The sequence below is a fragment of the Diabrotica virgifera genome, chromosome 2 (assembly GCF_917563875.1).
Source record: "Diabrotica virgifera virgifera chromosome 2, PGI_DIABVI_V3a".
Classification (NCBI taxonomy): Eukaryota; Metazoa; Arthropoda; class Insecta; order Coleoptera; family Chrysomelidae; genus Diabrotica; species Diabrotica virgifera.
The window spans coordinates 253,069,253-253,089,749 of NC_065444.1; the positions used below are offsets into that span (position 1 = coordinate 253,069,253).

General features: G+C 32.8%; 1 protein-coding gene across 2 annotated transcripts in view; it reads left to right on the forward strand.

Moving 5' to 3' along the window:
- The window catches only part of LOC114338227 (uncharacterized), a 212,355-nt gene that overhangs the window by 124,995 nt on the left and 66,863 nt on the right, over positions 1–20,497 (forward strand). Inside the window, exon 1 of one of the 2 annotated variants that reach the window (XM_028288818.2) lies at positions 2,982–3,151. The exons of the other annotated variant lie outside the window; for it this stretch is intronic. Within the exon in view, the coding sequence (XP_028144619.1) occupies positions 3,150–3,151 (2 nt within the window). The 5' untranslated portion in view covers positions 2,982–3,149. Of the gene's footprint in view, positions 1–2,981; positions 3,152–20,497 lie in introns of those variants that run through there. 2 annotated transcript variants of the gene reach the window in all.

Sequence of the window (20,497 nt, forward strand, 5' to 3'; positions counted from 1 at the left end):
ATTTTTTGCCTCCACCCTTGTCTGTCTGTGGCTGCTCTTCTCCATACACGGACTCCTAAAAGGGCTTGTGCGTCGCTGTTTACTGTGTGTTCCCAGCGCTTTCGTGGCTTCTCAACCGGTCTCTTTCCTTGCATTCTAGCATTCAGTGCTCGTTTTGGTAGCCTATCCTCTCCCATTCTTATCACATGTCCGGCCCATTGCAATCTTTGTAATCTAATGAAGTCTGACAGGGGCGTTTCCTTATAAAGTTGATAAAGCTCGTTGTTGTATCGACTTCTGAAGATTCCGTTTTCCCTCACAGGTCCTAGTATTCTCCTAAGTACTTTCCTTTCGAATGTGTCGAGTTTGTTTTTGGATGTTTCTTTCAGCACCCAGACTTCACTGCCATAGCATGTTATTGGTCGAATTAAGGTTTTATAGATTCTCATCTTTGTATTTCGGTGGACACTTTTTGACCGAAATATATGGGAGAGGGCAAAATAAGCTCTGTTTGCCTGCGTTATTCTCTTCCTTATTTCTCCATCTTCTGATCCGTCGGCATATATTTCTACTCCCAGGTATGTAAACTTTTCAACCGTTTCAATGTCATCTTCATGTATAATGTTTTCTGGGACTATATTTCTTCTCGTCTGAGTCATTATTTTTGTTTTTTCTGTGTTAATTTCCAGACCTAGCATTTTTGTTTGTGTTTTTAACTCTGCATATGTTTCCTGTGCTCCTGTTGATGTTCTACTCATAATATTAATATCATCAGCATAAGCGGCCAGTTGAACCCTTCGGTTGGTCAGTAGATTTCCTCGTCCAGTTTGCATTTGCCTAACCGCATACTCCAGTGCCAGGTTAAACAATGTTGGGGCCAGCCCATCTCCCTGTTTTAGTCCCTGCGAAATGTTAAAAAAGTCTGTCCGGTGGTTTTGTATTCGTACACATGCCTGAGTTTCATCCATTGTGGCTTTAATGAGTCTTATTAACTTGTGTGGTATTGCCAATTCAGCCAATATATAGTACCTACAGTTTGTTCCTTTTGACTGAGTCGTATGCCTGTTTGAAGTCTACAAACACGTTGTGAACATCAATATCGTGTTCCCATGCTTTGCTCAAGATCTGTTTTACTGTGAATATTTGATCCAGTGTTGATCTTCCCCGTCGGAAGCCCGTCTGATACTCTCCAATAATACTTTCTGCTAGTGGTTGGAGCCAGTGGTTTATAATATACGTGAGGACTTTATATGCTGTACATAGTAGAGAGATTCCACGGTAGTTTTTGCACTGGAGTTTGTCTCCTTTTTTATAGATCGGGCATACTATACTTTTCTTCCAGTCGTCGGGTATTTTCTCTTCTTGCCATACGTCTCTGATGAGCGCGTGGATGTGACTTGCTAGGTGGTCGCCACCTACCTTATATAGTTCTGCTGGTATTTCATCAACTCCCGGAGCTTTATTGTTTTTCTGGGCCTTAATGGCTTCGAAAACTTCCTCTATGGTTGGAGCTTCTACTCCATTCTCTTCTACGTAGAGCCGCTTCTTTGATTTTTCTCTTTTTACTATCTGATTCTTTCAGGACTATACTTGAATCTCTCCACTGAACTCTATGTTGATTATCCCTTGCGTGTTGACATATTTGGGATCTATCAAATTCTCTATTTTTAATATAAGAATGATGTTCACTTATTCTAACGTTCAATGGTCTTGATGTTTCACCTAAATAAAATTGTTCGCATTCACAAGGTATTTTATAAATGCAATTCTTTGTTCTTTCTTGTTCATTGTTAGGTTTAGTTTTAGATAGAATAGATCTCAATGTGTTTGTTGTTTTGAATGTTGTTGAAATGTTGAATTTATTTCCTATTGTTTTAAGTTTCTCGGATAGTCCTTTTATATATGGTATTGATATTTTCCTCGTATTATTTCTTGTGAATGTTGTAGGATCCAGTTCTAAGTTGTTCTGTTCCATTCGATCCAATCTTGACAATTCCTTATTTATAAACTATAAGGGATAATCATTTTTTAATAAAACAGACGTTAACAATTGTTTTTATTCTAAAAATGAATTTTCGTTAGAACAAGTAATTTTGGCTCTATCATATAATGATTTAATGATTCCCTTTTTAAAGTTGCATTTGGTTGTCTTTTTAAAGACAGATTACATGCTATGATTTTTTTGTGACGGATATTCTTGAGTTGGGATTGATTTCATGTAATCGAATGAACTATCTTTTAGTAAAGTCGTCCCAGGAACGCAACTCATAAATATTGGCGATATCATTTTAAAGTCTTCTACTTTAAAATGTATAATATACGTCTAAATTGCCAATATAAATGAGTTATATTAAATAAATTATTAGAAGAATTTTTTTACTTAGCAACAACATTTTTATTTATTTTAGTAGTATTTTGTATTTTGACAACGAAACCCGATTTGGGCTTCGAAACGTTAATAAAATCATTTTTTTTTGGTAAAATTGTGGCTTATTTCCCATTAAAAATAGTTTATTGAAAAAATAGTTTACAATAATAACCAAATACTCCTTCATTGCGTTTTCCAGAAAAGTTAAAGTTAAGTTAAAGTGTTAAGTGACTTGACAAGTGTTGCCAGTTTTTAAATTCTGTTGTTCCCAAAGGAACACCACAGTATTGAAAAAATAATTTACAATAATAACCAAATACTCCTTCATTGCGTTTTCCAGATTCTTAGTTCAGATTCTTGCAACAGATTCTTAGTTCTTTCTGTAGTACACGTCGTTCATTGTCTTTATTTTATTTTTACTTGTTCTTTTGTTATGATTTTTTTGGTCTTCTCATCATCTTATTGATTTTCAAATTTGAGTTTATTCCAGGGCTTATTTCCCTACAGAAGTTTGAAATTAGCTCACGCACGCCACCTTCGGTTAGATTCGCGAAACAACGGTTATTCAATTTTCCCGCTCTCGTATATTACCACAACCAGGTGTTTTCAGATCAAGTTACCTTTGCCGAACAAGATTCTCAGTTCCTCAGTTGTTTCGTGACCTTTCACTGAGAGCACTAGATTGATTATAACAATTTTGTGAGAATATGTTCGTAAAGTTGACAGCAAGAGGTACGAATCTCAAGTGAAATTTTCGGTGATTTTAACGCTAGGTCTGACAGATAAGGGCACTGCATACATAATGTAAGTAGAAATTTTCGAATTTTATTTTCGAGACTGTTTATTATTGTCGTATCGCTTTTGTTTAACACCTTATTGACAATAAGTCGTATTGGTAATCAGGTTAAACAATATTCCTTTGTTGTACTTTTATAATTATCACAATTAGATGTTATTTTCTTATGTAATTATATTATTCTTACTAAGAAAATTAGCTGGATTTAAATTGAGACGTATTTTTGATGTAAAATTGTTAACAAATTGAAGGACGACTTCTTTGCAAACGATGTTATATTATTATTAGCATTATTTATTAATTTTTTGTTGGATTAAGGATTAAAACACCTGTCTGGATATTTGATACGTAGGAATCATATTTCATTCATAGACGTACCTACTTTGCGATTTATCTCTTATGTTGCAAATATTGCTTTCGATTCTAAAAATTGCAAATTAATAAAGAAGATATACTTAAATCATTATTAAAATATCAAAGTATTTTACGAACAAATTAGTCAGCGCAAGCAAAATCATTGTTAAAACTAGTTGTCCGTGATTTTGACGCCTAAAGTGGGAAAAATTTAAATAATTTATAGACCAAATTAATACATCAACAAGAGGATAACTAGAAATTAAATAAATTATATTCAACCCACCAAAAACCCTGTCAGATGGGACCTAAGAGTGTTCAATAAATTCGTCAGTGTAAGAACAAAACCATTCAAGAGAAAATTTGTTAATTACGTTGTAAAAGCAAGAAAAGGATAGAGAATAAAGTACAGGAACAAAAACTGCGAAGGAGTAATAAATACTAACAACAAAAACAAAGAATGGTAATCTTTGTTTCATTCCCATTTAATGTCACTACAGCCCAAGTCGAGCTTTGGTCTCCTTCAGTAAGCGTCTCCAGTGATCTCGATCTAATGCGTTCTTTTCCACGAAGATATTTTTAGCAGATTTTTGGAATTCTCATCTACTTTTCCGTCTTCTCTCTTTTTTGTATTCCATCAGGTTTTTCCTTGCATTCTCACGTTTAGTAATTTCCTGGGGAATCTGTTCTCACTCATCCGGACTGTTCTCCATATTGTTTATATATTTCTTTATTATATCTAAGTTATATTACGGGGGTCCTACAGCCTTTGCTGCATCCCTCATTTCAATCTCCACCTTTTTCGATCGGTCCATTCCTACTCATTTATGGATCAATCTTTCACTATTCATCTGATTCCTTCTCTACATTCTAATGTTGGTGTTTCTCTCCTTTTTCTATTCCATGTAATATAGTTTAAGGCCTGTATTGACCATAGTTCGTTTTTCTTTCGCATTACATGTCCGTATCATAAAAGTTGTATGGAATCTATTGTATCTACGGTATTGTAAACACTTCCTGTTCTTCTTATTTCTTTATTTGAGATGTGATTAAGTCTGGATATCCAATAAGCTCTTCTTAGAGATTTCTATTACTGCAAGGTTTCTCTTCCCTTTTATTGTCATTTGCAAACATTCAGATCCGTACGTAAAAATTAGTAAAACCAGACCAAAGTAAAGAGTTTAGTGTTTTTATAATATTTCAACCCTGTTGTATTTTCTGCTAAATGTCCCGTTTATTAGAAAAGTTGTCCTACTCGACATGAATAACTGAATAAAAAGAAAGTCTCAATAGGGAGGTAATAATTTTTTATTTAATGGTGGGCTCAAGGATTATAGGGTAGATCTCTATCAAGAGCAAGATTCGCCCTTACGAAGCGTATTATTGCCTTGTCGTGAAAGTTTGCTTTCCAAATATACACCGAATCAACATGTATATTAGTAGTACCATAAGATCTACTTCAGAGGAGAGGATAATACCTCTCTCAGAGCGACTGTGTCGCCCAGTGGCTTTTAGATAACAGCTGACCAAAGTCGAGGCAGTCGTCGCAGACCTTCACGAGCTCCCCTAGAGTTTCCTACACATTGGAAACTCATCCAACTCATACTCTGCCCGACTTTAAGATCAGTGGTTACCTAGAAGCATTTGATGTTTTCTTTCTATGACCTGCAGAATCGAACTGATATACAGAGCTACTGCTAGGGGCAGAAAAACAACGCCGATGCCATGAGCTGCACGGATGTCTCGCCCGGATCTCCGCAGTGACAAAATCAAGCAAATAGTGTTTAACCCAGTCTGAGAGACGTACATACCACTTGAGAATAAAGAATAACATTCGGGTGATACAATTCATTGGGGCGAAGAGGATTAACCCATGTAAGCAGGAATCACTCCACCCTGCCAAAGCTTCAGACTATCCACTCCCCCACTCCGATAGCACTTTGGTGCGATATACTATAAGTGCTTTCATGTCACCAAAGTGCTTGTCATGTGAGTGCTCTGGGTACAAGGACTATCACACGAAATCCTACCCCGATCAATGCAGGCTAGCTTAAGACGCTCTCTATCTTTAGTGACTTATCATCGATCTGTATTGCTTGCTCGGGCGTGGTTACGTCTAGTTCGGCGACTCAGCTCTCTAGGATGTTCTTGCCTGTTTTTGGATTTTGTTAGTATTTTTTTGTAGCATTGTAGATTTTTTCGAGGGCTGTCTGAAACATATAACATCAACATTCATAAATACACTGTGCTGCCAACGATGAGCGCGTTGTCTGCTTTTGATAGAGCTACTTCTACTATCTATCTAGACTTTATTATATGTTTGCTAATATTTGCTGTTTGAGTCTTCTGTACATGTATGCAATGTATGCTATACATCATACCTTAATGTCTCTCGCAGGATGCAGTTTCAGTGGTCTTCTAGCTCAGCGAATTTTTTCTGGCTTTTTCCTTCATCATATCCAGTATCCTTATTTGTTTTACGTCTCTGAAGAGAAACGGTTCGGCGACATATCTGGGCATTTTTGCAGCTTCTCTAAGGCAGTTTTTGTTTGATTCTTGAATCCCTTTTTGCAACAAAATCAGACAAATAATATATGCAGTTCAAGATTTTGCTCATAACTAGTATACAGTGATGAGCGCGCTAATAACCGGCAAAATAACGCAAAAGATGGTAAATGCATTGCGAAACAAAAAGAGATGAAACTAGTGGAGCTGGAAATTATTGTTATAAACATATTGTACAGTGATGAGCGCACTAATAACCGGCAAAATAACGCAAAAGATGGAAAACATATTAAGTTGTGACATAAAAAGAGATGAACCTAGTGGAGGTGTTAAATTTAGCGATAGTAACTTATAGATTGACATTATATTGATTGTTTCCCACTTTTAGACGTATCGTACGAGTTTGAGAAATGCCAGTGTCACAGTGACAGTTTTAGTTGACATACTCATCTGATACGTCTAAAGGTGGGAAACAATCAATATAATGTCAATTTATATGTTACTATCGCTAAAATTAACAACTCTACTAGTTTTATTTCGTTTTATCTCACAATTTATTATGTTTTCCATCTTTTGTGCTATTTTGCCGGTTATTAGCGCGCTCATCACTGTATAAATAATTAACATTACATTACAGAGTTTCCCACCTCTAGACGTCTGTGACGAAGTATTTTTTATAAAATTCTACTGTCACAGTAACAGTTATCAAACTCCTTTGATACGTCTAAAGGTGGGAAACTATGTAATGTAATGTTAATTCATACGTTTATATCGATAATTTCCACCTCCACTAGTTTCATCTCTTTTTGTTTCCTCAATGTATTATGTTTTCCATCTTTTGCGTTATTTTGTCGGTTATTAGCGCGCTCATCAGTGTATAATAATATTTTTTTTATATACTTAAATATTTGAAATATTTCATCGAAGGTTGTTCTAGATATCCTGAAACTTTCTTTACATAGGCTAATTTTTGTATGTACTTCTTCTTCTTTAAGTGCCATGTCCGCGACTAAGGTTGGCAATCATCATAGCTATTTTGACCTGCGAGCCAGATGCACTGAACAGCTGCCTTGAGCTGCAACCAAACCATTCTCTCAGGTTCTTCAACCAGGAAACGCGTCTCCTTCCTACGTTTCTCCTACCCTCTATTTTTCCTTGAATTATGAGCCTCAAGATGTTATATCTTTCGTCTCTCATCACATGTCCGAGATATTGCAATTTTCATTATTTTATTGTGTTTTCAATTTCCCTCTCTCTGCCTATTCTCCTTAACTCTATATTCGTGACTCTATCTACCCATGCAATTCTTAACACTCTTCTAAATATCCACATTTCAAACGCGTTAAGTCGATTTATTGCATTTCGATTTAATGTCCATGACTCTGCTCCATAGTAAATCACACTGTGTACATAACATTTAATTAGTCTTAGACCGACGACCAATGTCAAACCTTTGCTGCATAAAATCTTTTTCATTTTCACGAAGAGAAAATAAATAGTTGTATGTACTATACGTTAAAAAAGGCGCCGCACCGGCAGGTGCCAAAAAAAAATTTGAAAATACCGAAATTACTAGAAATATTAGTAATATTTTATTATCTTGTAAAATTGAAAACTTGCCAATCGTAGCTATCTAAATATTAAAATAGCAGTTAGTATTACTTTGATCCCATAAGTGTACGAACCCTTATTTCTCTCATTAAACTGAACTATTAGTCCATTCACTCACGGTAAAATATTGCAAAACCTCTGAATTTTAGAACAGCTTAGATTTGACATGAAATTTGGCATACACATAGCTAGTGCTTTTGCCCTGGGAGTACCACACCTTCTCAGAGCAGAGGTGAAAAAATATAAGTTCAAAATAAGACCGGAGGTGGACAAACTGACGAATTGTAAATTTGTAACTATAAAGATAAATTTTTCTATAAAGTTTTCAGATTAAGTCGATACTTTTCGAGTTATTTGCGAGTGAATATGTTTATTTTTCAATAAAAAAGCACGTTTTTAAACGCGTTTTTCCAAATAACTCAAAAATTAAGTATTTTAACAAAAAATATTCTTGAAAAAATTTTTGAAACATTTTTTTTAAATTAATTTTTTTTAATAAAACCAATTTTTTTAATAATCACTTTAAAACGGTGAAACTTAGAGATTATATAAAAATACATAAGTACATAAATACATATGTAAATTGTAAAGCTGTAACGATTAATTTTATTTGAGATGCTAATTAGGCGAGGACTTTTGTGATTTTTTTTATCAAAAAAACAAAAGATGTTATTTTTTAAAGAAAAATGTTTCTTTTAACAAAGAAATATTTTTAAAAAACAAAAATAACGCTTTTTCTAATGACTTTAAAAAAAAAGGTATGATGAGTTTTACTCGAAAAGTGCTTCATTTTTTGGTTATCTCAACTTAAAGGAATTTGACTAATAAGAACCCATTTTCTACGAGCTACAACTTTGCCTCTACTAGGTCTACTGACTCCATGCATACATATTTTATTTTTCATTTTTTTATAAGGTATATTTTTGATAAGAAAATTTTTTCAATAAAATACACACTTTTTCTGTTATTTGAAAAAAAAACAGTCTAAAACCGTGGTTTCATGTTGAAAAACGAACATATTCACTCGCAAATAACTCGAATAGTTCATAATAACTTATCAGCATATTATTTTCATGATGCTGAAAATCTAAGAGCAGATAACTAAGAGTTACCCAGAGGGCCATGCTAGGAGTTACAAGGAGAGACAAAATACCAAATAATATCATCAAGCAAAGAAAAAAAATCAAAGACATAGTAGAACATGTAGCAAAGAAGAAATGGAAATGGGCAGGTCATGTGGCAAGAACACCGTCATGTGGAATAGCGACCGCGGGCGGATAAACGAAGCAGATATCGGCCACCAACGCGCTGGAGTGACGATGTAAAAAGAACTGCCGGGATCTAAATGATGGTAGCTCAAGCTAGGGAGACATGGAGAAAATTAGGGGACGCCTATGTTCGGCAGTGGACGATAACGGCGAGATTATGATGATGATGTTACTTTCCTAACACATAACAAATAGTTTGTAGATATACCGTATACCGATTCACTAAGTTGCAAAAAACTACTTGCAAAGGGAGGAGGAAAGGGGCGCTTAAAATTACTTGCCCCGGGGCGCTTGAAAGCCTTGTCGCGGCCCTGATCATATTGTACTATTTTTACAAAACCAAGTATCAACAATCAGCTCATTAGTACGCCAGGGCAGATAAATAAAAATGAGCGATTTCAGGGTAAAAATCAATACAGGTATTTGAAGGTGCTAAATCGTAGGGGGGACATAGTTAATTAAAAATACATACAGAGGTACTCGCAAATCAACCTCAGTTTTTTATAAACAAAGGCTAAAGTCAGAAAATATGGTTTTTTGCCTGTAGCATTTTTTGTATCATGTTTACAGCAAAAGTTGTATTATGAAAGTTGTGTATCATAAAAAAAACAATTAATTTTAATTTTGATTAGTTAAAATTGATAAATAATTAACCGAGATAATTGCAAAAAACCACATTTTTTGCACTATTTTGTAAATGTTAATAACTTTTACTAAATATGACCTAAGGAACATATTGTACCTTAATTATGAGGATATTATGTGCCCTTACTAGAGTGCAAAGTATCAAGAAGATCGTTTTGTTAGTTTACGAGTTACGTTATTTGTTTATCCAAAACATTGAATGTTTAAACATCTATTGTTGCCCAAGGGGTATTTTCAGAGCTTTTTAGCCAAGTGGAATGAGTTTTTAAAGACTCAAACTACTAAGAAATTAAAAAAAAATGATACATTTATTATTTAAATGCTCTTAAACAAGTCGTTTAATAAATAGCGAGTTTTTTCCTTATAAACATTTAGAATAACTTTGTTATTTTTCACGACAAATAATTATAATTAGTTGTATCAGAAAAGTTGTAAAAAAACACACATTAAAAACTAAAAATAAACTTTCTATGACCAATAATACCCAACTTATACTTTTTTTTTTGAAAAATCATATCTGTATTGTTTATAAATATTAAGAGTCGAAATTTGCAAAAAATCATAATAGACATCTATATTTTACATTGCAATTAATAACTACAGTATATCTTGTATTTAAAATGAGTAATAACCCTTTAAAATGAAGGTACTCGAGCTGACTTAACTGGGACCGTGTGATGGGGAAGGATCTCTGAGTCCGCTTTCGCGCTTCGAGATTTTGGTATTGAAAGTTCAAATTGGAGCACTTGAAAATTTTTACAATAACTCCGCTTCCAGAGAACGTAGAGCCTTCATTTTTTTTTTAAATTGGGGTAACTGGACGAAATAATAACGACTAGCTAATTTCCATTCACCGGAAAAATCGGGAAATTCTGGAAAATGGACTTTTTTATTCAACATTCATTTACAACGTTAACACTAATATATTTCAATAAATATTTTCATATAAATTTGTAAATAAATAATAAATGTACAGTATATATATCTTTATATATATATACAGGGTGGTTCATCGTATTTGCCTCGGTCTCTGTACGGAAAACGACTTGATATTTAAAAAAATATTCTTGACAGCAATTTACAGGGCAATTAACACTACAATCTAAAACTAATGAAAATTATACAGGGTGCTTCAAAAAAGAGGGGTATATTAAAGTTATATTTTCTCTTATGGAACACCCTACTCGTGAGCCATTTTTGAATTTTCCTTAAAAAAATAAGCTATATTTTTATAAGGGTTTCCTACACGTAAGTACATGGTGTTTTGATTTATTTCAATTTTTATAAGAATGTAGGGTTTAAGAAAAAAAAATTAATATCTACGAATCTAAGAATCCGTGACAAATTTTTTCTTGGATCTTTATAATAGACTATTCAGCATATTGGAACAGATATTTATTGTAATAATATTTATAATTATTTAATCGTACATTTTTAGATTTAAAAATTAATTAAAAACAAAAACATTTAACAAAACTGAAAACATAAACAAAAACATACCTCATTATAGGGTCAAAACTAGTTTTAATGTGTATCTACAAAAACACATATTAAGTATGTGTTTTTGTGTTTTGTGTTTCTCCACAATACACCAGGGTAGAAAAATAAATATGAGCGATTTCAGGGTAAAAATCAATACAGGTATTTGAAGGTGCTAAATCGTAGGGGGATATAGTTTATTAATAATACATACAGAGGTACTCGTAAATCGACCTCATTTTTTTATAAACAAAGACCAAAGTCAGAAAATATTAGTTTAGCATAGTTTACAAAATCTCAAGAAGATCTGTTTGTTAGTTTACAAGTTATATTAAATGTTTATCCCAGACATCGAATATTTAAACAATCATTGTTGCCCAAGGAGTGTTTTCAGAGCTTTTTGGCAAAGTGCAATGACTACTTAAAAACTCAAAGTCCTAAGTAAGTTAAAAAAAATAATATATTTATTTTTTAAATGTTGTTAAACAAGTCGATAAAAAAATGGTAAGTTTTTTCCTTATAAACAATTAGAATATCTTTGTCATTTTTTCTGATAAATAATTATAATTGGATGTGTCAAAAAGCTGGTAAAAAAATGTACATTAAAATGAAAAAAAACTTTCTAGGACCTATAATAGCCAAGTTATACTTTTTTTTTGAAAAATCACATCTCTATTGTTTATAAATATTAAGAGTTGAAATTTTTAGAGCATGGTAATAAATATCTATATTTTATGACAATTGATAAGTACGAACTATCTTCTATATAAAACGAGTAATAACCCTTTAAAGTCAAGTTACTCACGCTGACTGAGCTGGGACCGTGTGATATGGAAGAATGTCGGAGTTCAGTTTCTCTAGTCGAGATTTTGCTATAGAAAGTTCAATTTGGAGCGCTTGAAAAATTTTACAATATCTCACCTTCCAGACAACGTAGAGCCTTTAATTTTTTTTGGGGTAACTCGACGAAAGTATACCAACTAGCTAATTTTCATTGGCCGAAAAAATCGGAAAATTCTGGAAAATGTATTTTTTATTCAACATTAATTTACAACGTTAGCACTAATACATTTTGATAAATATTTTCATAAAAAATTATAAATTTGTGAATAAATATTAAAATATAATTATAGTATGTATACAGGGTTGTTCATTTTATTCGCCTCGGTGTCTGTACGGAAAACGAATTGATTAAAAAAAAATTCTTCATAGAAATATACAGGGCCATTAACACTACAATTTAAAAATAATATGAATTATACAGGGTGCTTTAAAAAAGAGTGGTATATCAAAGACATATTTTCTATGGAACACCCTACACCTGATGAAATTTTTGAATTTGCCCTTAAACAATAAGCTAGACTATACCTAAGTGCAGGGTGTTTTGATTTATTTCAATTTAAAAAAAAATGTAATGTTTTAGAAAAAAAAAATAAACAGGTATTTACAAATCTAAAAATCGGTGACAAATTTTTTTTGGACCTTCATAATAGACTATTTAGCATATTTAAGCAGATTTTTATTGTAACAAAATTTATAATTACATGATCGTACAATTTCAGGTTTAAAAATTAATTGAAAACAAAAACGTTCTCAAATTGAAAAAAAAAATGTATAGATTATAATTATTGATCTTCGTTAATTCTACACAGTTTTTGTACAGGTTCATCAATTTCTTCCACATTATCCATAATTTCTTAAAATAAATCAATTGTACCGAGCTTTGTATAAATTGCAAATATGATACTGATGAAAAAAGATGCTACAACCTCTTGACAGTAATTATAGATGACAAAAGTGAAGTTGAAGAAGATTTGTTTAAAAAAATTAGGGATAATGTTTAAGAAATTAATAAATCTGTACATAAACTGTGTATAATTAACGAAGATCAATAATTATAATCTATACATATACATTTTTTCTTAATTTGAGAATGTTTTTGTTTCCAATTAGTTTTTAAATCTTAAAATGTACGATCAATGGCCGGTTTCACCAACGACGAATAGTAGTTTATTTTATGATTAAAGTTATTCGACCAATAAACTGACATATCTCCATTTTACTAACGTCAAATAAGACTTATTTTATTTATTTATCAAAAAAATACTTACTCTTTGACTAAATTGGCAAGTTAATCTGACTGTAAATATTTAGAAGAAAGTAAATTCGCCAGTTTCACTTTGATATATTAAAATTATATTGAAACAAAATATAAACTTAAACATCTAATACATTTTATTGGACGAATAGCATTCATTGATTTATTTGTTGTTGGTGAAATTGGACCTAAGTAATTATAAATTTTGTTACAATAAACATCTGTTTAAATATGCGAAATAGTCTATTATGAAGATCCAAGAAATAATTGTCAACAATTCTTAGATTCGTAAATATTTATTTTTTTCTAAAATTTTACATTTTTCTAAAAATTTAAATGAATTAAAACACCCTGTACTTAGGTATAGTCTAGCTAGCAGCTGGCATATTGTTTCAATTTGAGCAATTCAAAAATTTCATCAGGTGTAGGGTGTTCCATAAAAAATATATCTTTGACATACCACTCTTTTTTGAAGCACCCTGTATAATTCATATTATTTTTAGATTGTAGTGTTAATGGCTTTGTATATTTCTATGAAGAATTTTTTTTAAATCAAGTCGTTTTCCGTACAAACACTGAGGCGAATAAAATGAACAACCCTGTATATAAATAAATATATAGGTACATACCATAATTATATTTTAATATTTATTCACAAATTTATAATATTTTATGAAAATGTTTATCAAAATATATTACTGTTAACGTTGTAAATAGAATGTTGAATAAAAAAATCCATTTTCCAGAATTTTCCGATTTTTCCGGTCAATGAAAATTAGCTAGTTGTTATTCTTTCGTCGAGTTACCCCAATTTAAAAAAAAATTGAAGGCTCTACGTTCTCTGGAAGCTGAGATATTATAAAATTTTTCAAGCGCTCCAAATTGAACTTTCTATAGCAAAATCTCGACTAGAGAAACTGAACTCCGACATTCTTCCATATCACACGGTCCCAGCTCAGTAAGCGTGAGTAACTTGATTTTACAGGGTTATTACTCGTTTTAAATAGAAGATATTTGGTACTTATCAATTGTCATATAAAATATACATATTTATTACCATGCTGTAAAAATTTCAACTCTTAATATTTATAAACAATAGAGATGTGATTTTTCAAAAAAAAAAGTATAACTTGGCTATTATTGGTCCTAGAAAGTTATTTTTTTCATTTTAATGTGCATTTTTTTACCAGATTTTTGACACAATCAATTATAATTATTTATCAGAAAAAATGGCAAAGATATTCTAATTGTTTATTAAGAAAAAACTTACCATTTTTTTATCGACTTGTTTAACAACATTTAAAAAACAAATATATTATTTTTTTTAATTTTCTTATTACTTTGAGTCTTTAAGTAGTCATTGCACTTTGCCAAAAAGCTCTGAAAACACTCCTTGGGCAACAATGATTGTTTAAACATTCGATGTCTGGGATAAACATTTAACATAACTTGTAAACTAACAAACAGATCTTCTTGAGATTTTGTAAACTAATAAAGGCACTTAATTACCTTATGATCAAGGTACAATAAGTTCCTTACAACCTATTTAGTAAAAGTTATTAACATTTCCAAAATAGTGCAAAAAACGTGGTTTTTTGCAATTATCTCGGTTAATTCTTGATGGATTTTAACTTGTAAAAATTTAAATTAATCGTTTTTTTGTGATACACAACTTTCATAATACAACTTTTGCTGTAAATATGATACTAAAAATGCTATAGGCAAAAAACAATATTTTCTGACTTTGGCATTTTTTTATAAAAAAATGAGGTCGATTTACGAGTACCTCTGTATGTATTTTTAATTAACTATATACTCCCTACGATTTAGAACCTTCAAATACCTGTATTGATTTTTTTCCCGTTTTTATTTTTCTACCCTGGTCTATAGGTATTTCAGTAGAATAAGCACTAAAACTTACATTCTATATAAGGCATTATAATTTCTTATGACTGCAGTAATATTTTTTCGGTATACCAATGAGATAAACATTTTTGTTAATATCCTATTGTTAAGTATAAAATTTACGATGATAATGTAAAATAGCTTATCTCGGTATATATGTACCTAGTTTCTTGACCTTTTTTAACTGAATGCATGATTAAGCTTGTTCAAATTTGCGTTATATAGATTTCCATTTACAGTTAGATGAATGACTGTAAATGCTGCCACCAACGGTTACTATGACTAACAAAAATTGGCAAGATCACGATAAGTGCATTGCTGTATTTGTTTTTTTCTAATTTATTTTTAGTTACTATTGATAAGGATTTGTAAAAGAAGGAAAAACATAAAACCTATAGATACTTCAGCCATAAAAGAGACTACGAAACAATCAAAGGGGTTGCTAAACATCAGATAATATACGTTCATCGACTTAAATGAAATAAACAAACCAAGACACGTTAAATGCTACTAGGAGCATTCCCCAATTATAATTTACAATGTGTATACATTGTAAATCCCAACTCATGATTTTCAAAGTTTATACATTGTAAATTATGATTCGGGAGTGCTCCTAGTAGCATTTAACGTGTCTTGGTTTGTTGATTTCTACTACATCTTAATTGTAAATTTAGTATAGAATGGAAATTAGAGCATTAGGGAGATGGAGTTGAGTTATGACGAAGATGATGTAGAATATCCAAAATGGATATGGCATAAAAAGCATTTTATTTTTTCCGGTGTTGATCTGAAGTCCGAACTGATAGTAATCAGTTCGACTTAGTTCGCTGCTAGTGTAAGTGTGTCATCTGCGTATCACAGGTTACTGACTATGCTGCCTCCTATAGTGATCCTCCTATTTATAGTGATCCTATAGTGAGCCTCCTGTAGTGATCCTCCTCCATCCTATTCGTCTAGCACTTTCATCATTATATGTATATTCAGAATATAATTTGTTGTATAATAATGGTTATCGTATGCAGTCCTGTCTAGTTCCTTTCTTTGTTTTGGACGCATTTGAATGTATACTATTTGAATGTTATACTACGTGTACTTTAACTTTGGCTGAGTTTTTATGAATGCTTAATGTATGCGCAAAAGTGGAGCTATATGGCTGAGCGTTGGAAGCCAGAACAAATGATTAGACCTGATATAACAAGTGACCATCATAATATTGTTCTATGAAGTCAATGATTTACGTCAATGATTTTAGAGTGGTCGCTACTCAATTAAACTTGTGTAAACAGTAATTTTTGAAAATTATGGATAAAGACGAAGTAAAAAGACTTATCTTGATCTTCAACAATATATACCAAAGTGGAAAAATACCCCAACAGTGGCTAAGATCAACTTTTATAACAATCCCTAAAAAACCCAATGCCAAAAAATGTGAAGATTATCGAATAATAAGCATAATGAGCCATCTCCTGAAAACTTTTTTAAAAATTATACATAAAAGAATATATAAAAAGTGTGAACAGCACATGACAAACACACAATTCGGCTTCAGGGATGCATTTTGTACTCGAGAGGCACTTTTTGCAATACAAGTTCTCTTTCAAAGATATAGAGACGTGAATTGTGATATATGTGTGTTTTGTTGATTACCAGAAAGCGTTCGATAGAATAAATGATGAAAATATTAAATTCAATTGGTCTAGACAGCAGAGATCGCCGTATAATAAACAATATCTATTACGAACAAACTGCAGCTGTTAGAGTAGGGGATCAGTTAACAGACGACATAAAGATAAAAAGAGGTGTGCGACAGGGATGTATATTGTCCCCATTATTGTTCAATACATATTCAGAGCACATTATGAACCTAGCGCTAACGGACATAGACGAGGGAATACTTATAAACGGAGAACGATTGAACAACATAAGATACGCTGATGATACTGTCATTTTTGCAGACAGTCTTGAAGGTCTGCAGACACTTGTCTCCAGGGTGGCAGAAGTAAGTAGCAGGTTTGGGCTTGATTTGAACATAAAAAACCAAATACATGGATATAAGCAAAAATAGGATACCACCTGGTCAATTACTAGTTAACCAACAACCTATAACACAAATCACCAACTGTTGTTATTTGGGTGCAAACTTAAATGAACAGTGGGACCAATCGACGGAAATTAAGATAAGGATCGAGAAGGCAAGATCAGTTTTCGTCAAAATGAAAAAAATCTTTAACAGCCACGATATAAAATTGGAAATAAAAGTTCGTTTACTAAAATGCTACGTATTCTCCGTTATTTTATATGGTGTGGAGTCATGGACCTTAACTGAAGCATCACTGAAGAGACTCGAAGCATTTGAGATGTGGTGCTATAGACACATGTTGAGGATTTCCTGGATAGGCAGAGTTACCAACGAAGAAGTTCTACATAGAATGGGTAAAGAGCGCGAACTAGTCGTAACCATAAAATATCGTAAACTGGAATACCTAGGCCATATAATGCGCAATGAACAACGATATGACCTACTCCGGACCATACTTCAAGGTAAAGTGCATGGGAAAAGAGGTCCAGGGCGAAGAAGAATATCCTGGCTGCATAACCTGCGAAAATGGTTTAACTTAACCACTACCGGACTTTTCAGGGCAGCAGTCAACAAAGTCAGAATAGCCATGTTAGTGTCCAACATCCGTAACGGATAGGCACCATAAGAAGAAACAGTATTCGGCCAAAGAGCATTTCAGGCTCAGAGCTGAAGTTCATAACGTGTTCGTAAAGATAATGCTGTTGGTAATAGTATGGTATAACTAAACCCAAACCCAGACATCCAAAGTGAAAGTTATCCTCCAACACCAAATTGTTCTATATGGTCCACATAATGTTCAGAAAAAAGTAAGTCACACTATTTTGAGCGTCGGTTTTGGGGAGGAGAGGGGGAGAAATCGGTAAATTCGTAGTTTTTTAAGTTTTTCGTCAATATTTTTAAAACTATGCGGTTTAGCATGAACAACCTTCTATACAAAAATGTTCTACATTAAATTTTAAATAAAAAAGGTCATATACATAATCCTTCTAAAATGAACGGTTCCAAAGTTACGGAGATAGTATAGTATAATTCGTCCAAAAACAGGCCTAACCCAGATATCCAGAGTAAAAGTATTCCTCCAACACCAAATTTTTCTATATGGTCCACATATTGTCCAGTAAAAAGTTTCACCATTTTGAGCTTCCGGTTTGGGGGGGAGATGGGGGAGAAGCCGGTAAATTAGTAGTTCTTTTACGTTTTTCGTCAATATTTCTAAAACTATGCTTTAGCATAAACAATGTTCTATACAAAAATGTTCTACGTAAAATTTAAAACAAAAAAAGTCCTATATAAAATCAACGGTTCCAGAGTTACGGAGGGTGAAAAGTGGAGGTTTTCGATACTTTTTACATTTTTTGGGCAATTTACAATATTATTACTGATGAAACAAATTTTCTTTAAAAGGACTGTGTTTTGTAAATAAAATTTGCTATTTCAGTGTCCGATGGAATGTTAGTGATAAGCCCTTGAAGAAACGTCAACCTCACCACCCAAAATCATCATCAATTGCCCAAAAAATATAAAAGGGAAATATTGACGAAAAACGTAAAAACTACTAATTTACCGACTTCTCCCCCATCTCCCCCCCCCCCCCCCCCAATCCGGTGCTGAAAATGGTGTAACTTTTTACTGAACAATATGTGGACCATATAGAACAATTTTGTGTTGGAGGAAAACTTTTACTTTGGATGTCTGGGTTAGGCATTTTTTGGACCAATTATACTATACTACCTCCGTAACTTTGGAACCGTTCATTTTAGAAGGCTTATGCGTAGATCCTTTTTTATTTCAAATTTAATGTAGAACATTTTTGTATAGAGTGTTGTTCATGCTAAACCGCATAGTTTTAGAAATATTGACGAAAAACGTAAAAACTACGAATTTACTGATTTCTCCCCTCTCCCCCCTCCCAAACCCGACGCTCAACATGGTGTGACTTTTTTCTGAACATTATGTGGACCATATAGAACAATTTGGTGTTAGAGGATAACTTTCACTTTGGATGTCTGGGTTATGCCATTTTTTGGATCAATTGTAATATCATACTATAATATGTTTTTTGAAAGATAGGGTATTTTCTAAAGTCACTCCAAGATATTTAGGATACTTTTGGTGTTTAAGCACTGTACGTAATATTATTAAAAGATACTTTCCGTTGGTGGTTTATTTCTGGAAGCAGCAGTATTCTTGTGAAACCAGTCTTATTTAGGTTTGGTCTTCTTCTTCAAGTGCCCTGTCCGTTGCGAAAGTTGGCTATTAACATGGCAATTCTGATTTTGCTTGCGGCACTTCTGAATAGTTCGACCGATGTGAGCCCGAACCACTTCCGCAGATTTGAAGCCACGAGTGTCTGCTCCTGCCTGGCCCTCGCTTACTGTCTATTTTCCCCTGGTTTGTTCTTAGCCTCAATTTTTCATTCATAATAAAGCTAGAGCTAGATCACCAGCATATCCAAATTTCCTTGCAACAAATTAAATTAGGAAGGTCTGATATATAAAGATTGAATGGAGTAGAGCATATTGTTAATTAGTCTTACTATGGTGAGCATGGAACCAACGTAACAAGTTTATAAAAAATATCTTCCTTCGAAACTGTCTTAACAACTCCATTATCCAAGACCAAGAATCATAAACACCGCCCCCCAGAGCAAGCACGCTTTAGGCCAAATAGAAGCTGCACAAACGAAATATTAGGTCTTACAACGCATATAGAGGTTAATTTAAAAAAAGAAAAACATCTGCAGTTTTTTTAAACGTTCCTGTTATACCCTATTCTATTCCACGAACATACGCCTGTTTTGGATTACTTCGACAACAAATATTTTACTGTGCAAAATAAGAAGAACGAAAGTAAATTGCAAATTACATTGTTGTTTATTGGAATAATTATTAGCGCCATTTACTTTCGTACTTCTTATTTTGCACAGTAAAATATTTGTTGTCGAAGTAATCCAAAACAGGCGTATGTTCGTGGAATGGCCCATACCTACTGTTGTCCCATGACAATGTCGCGTATCATGTCAAATTGTCGCGTCCGACATTACGTTTTACCATTGATTAATAACCTTCACAGGGTAGTTTTTAATCAATGGTTTTACGTCAAAATGTTGTAGACCTGGATCCCGCGTACCAAAAAAAGTTGATTAATAGCAAGCTGAAAATTTGTTAATAGATTAACGGTGTCTAGTCGGACAAACTTTAATGTATGGGAACACTGATACAGGGGAAGTTTTAATTGTGGAACAGGTTAAAAATTTGAAACGTCAGACTACGAAAACGCTCCATGGATTTTGTCGGACAGAACTTTCAATTGATCTGTTACCATTTCATTAAACTCTCATGCAAAAATCAGACTGGTGTTCTTCACCAACTGGGCATTTTAATGAGTGGAACACGAAGAACATGTCAAA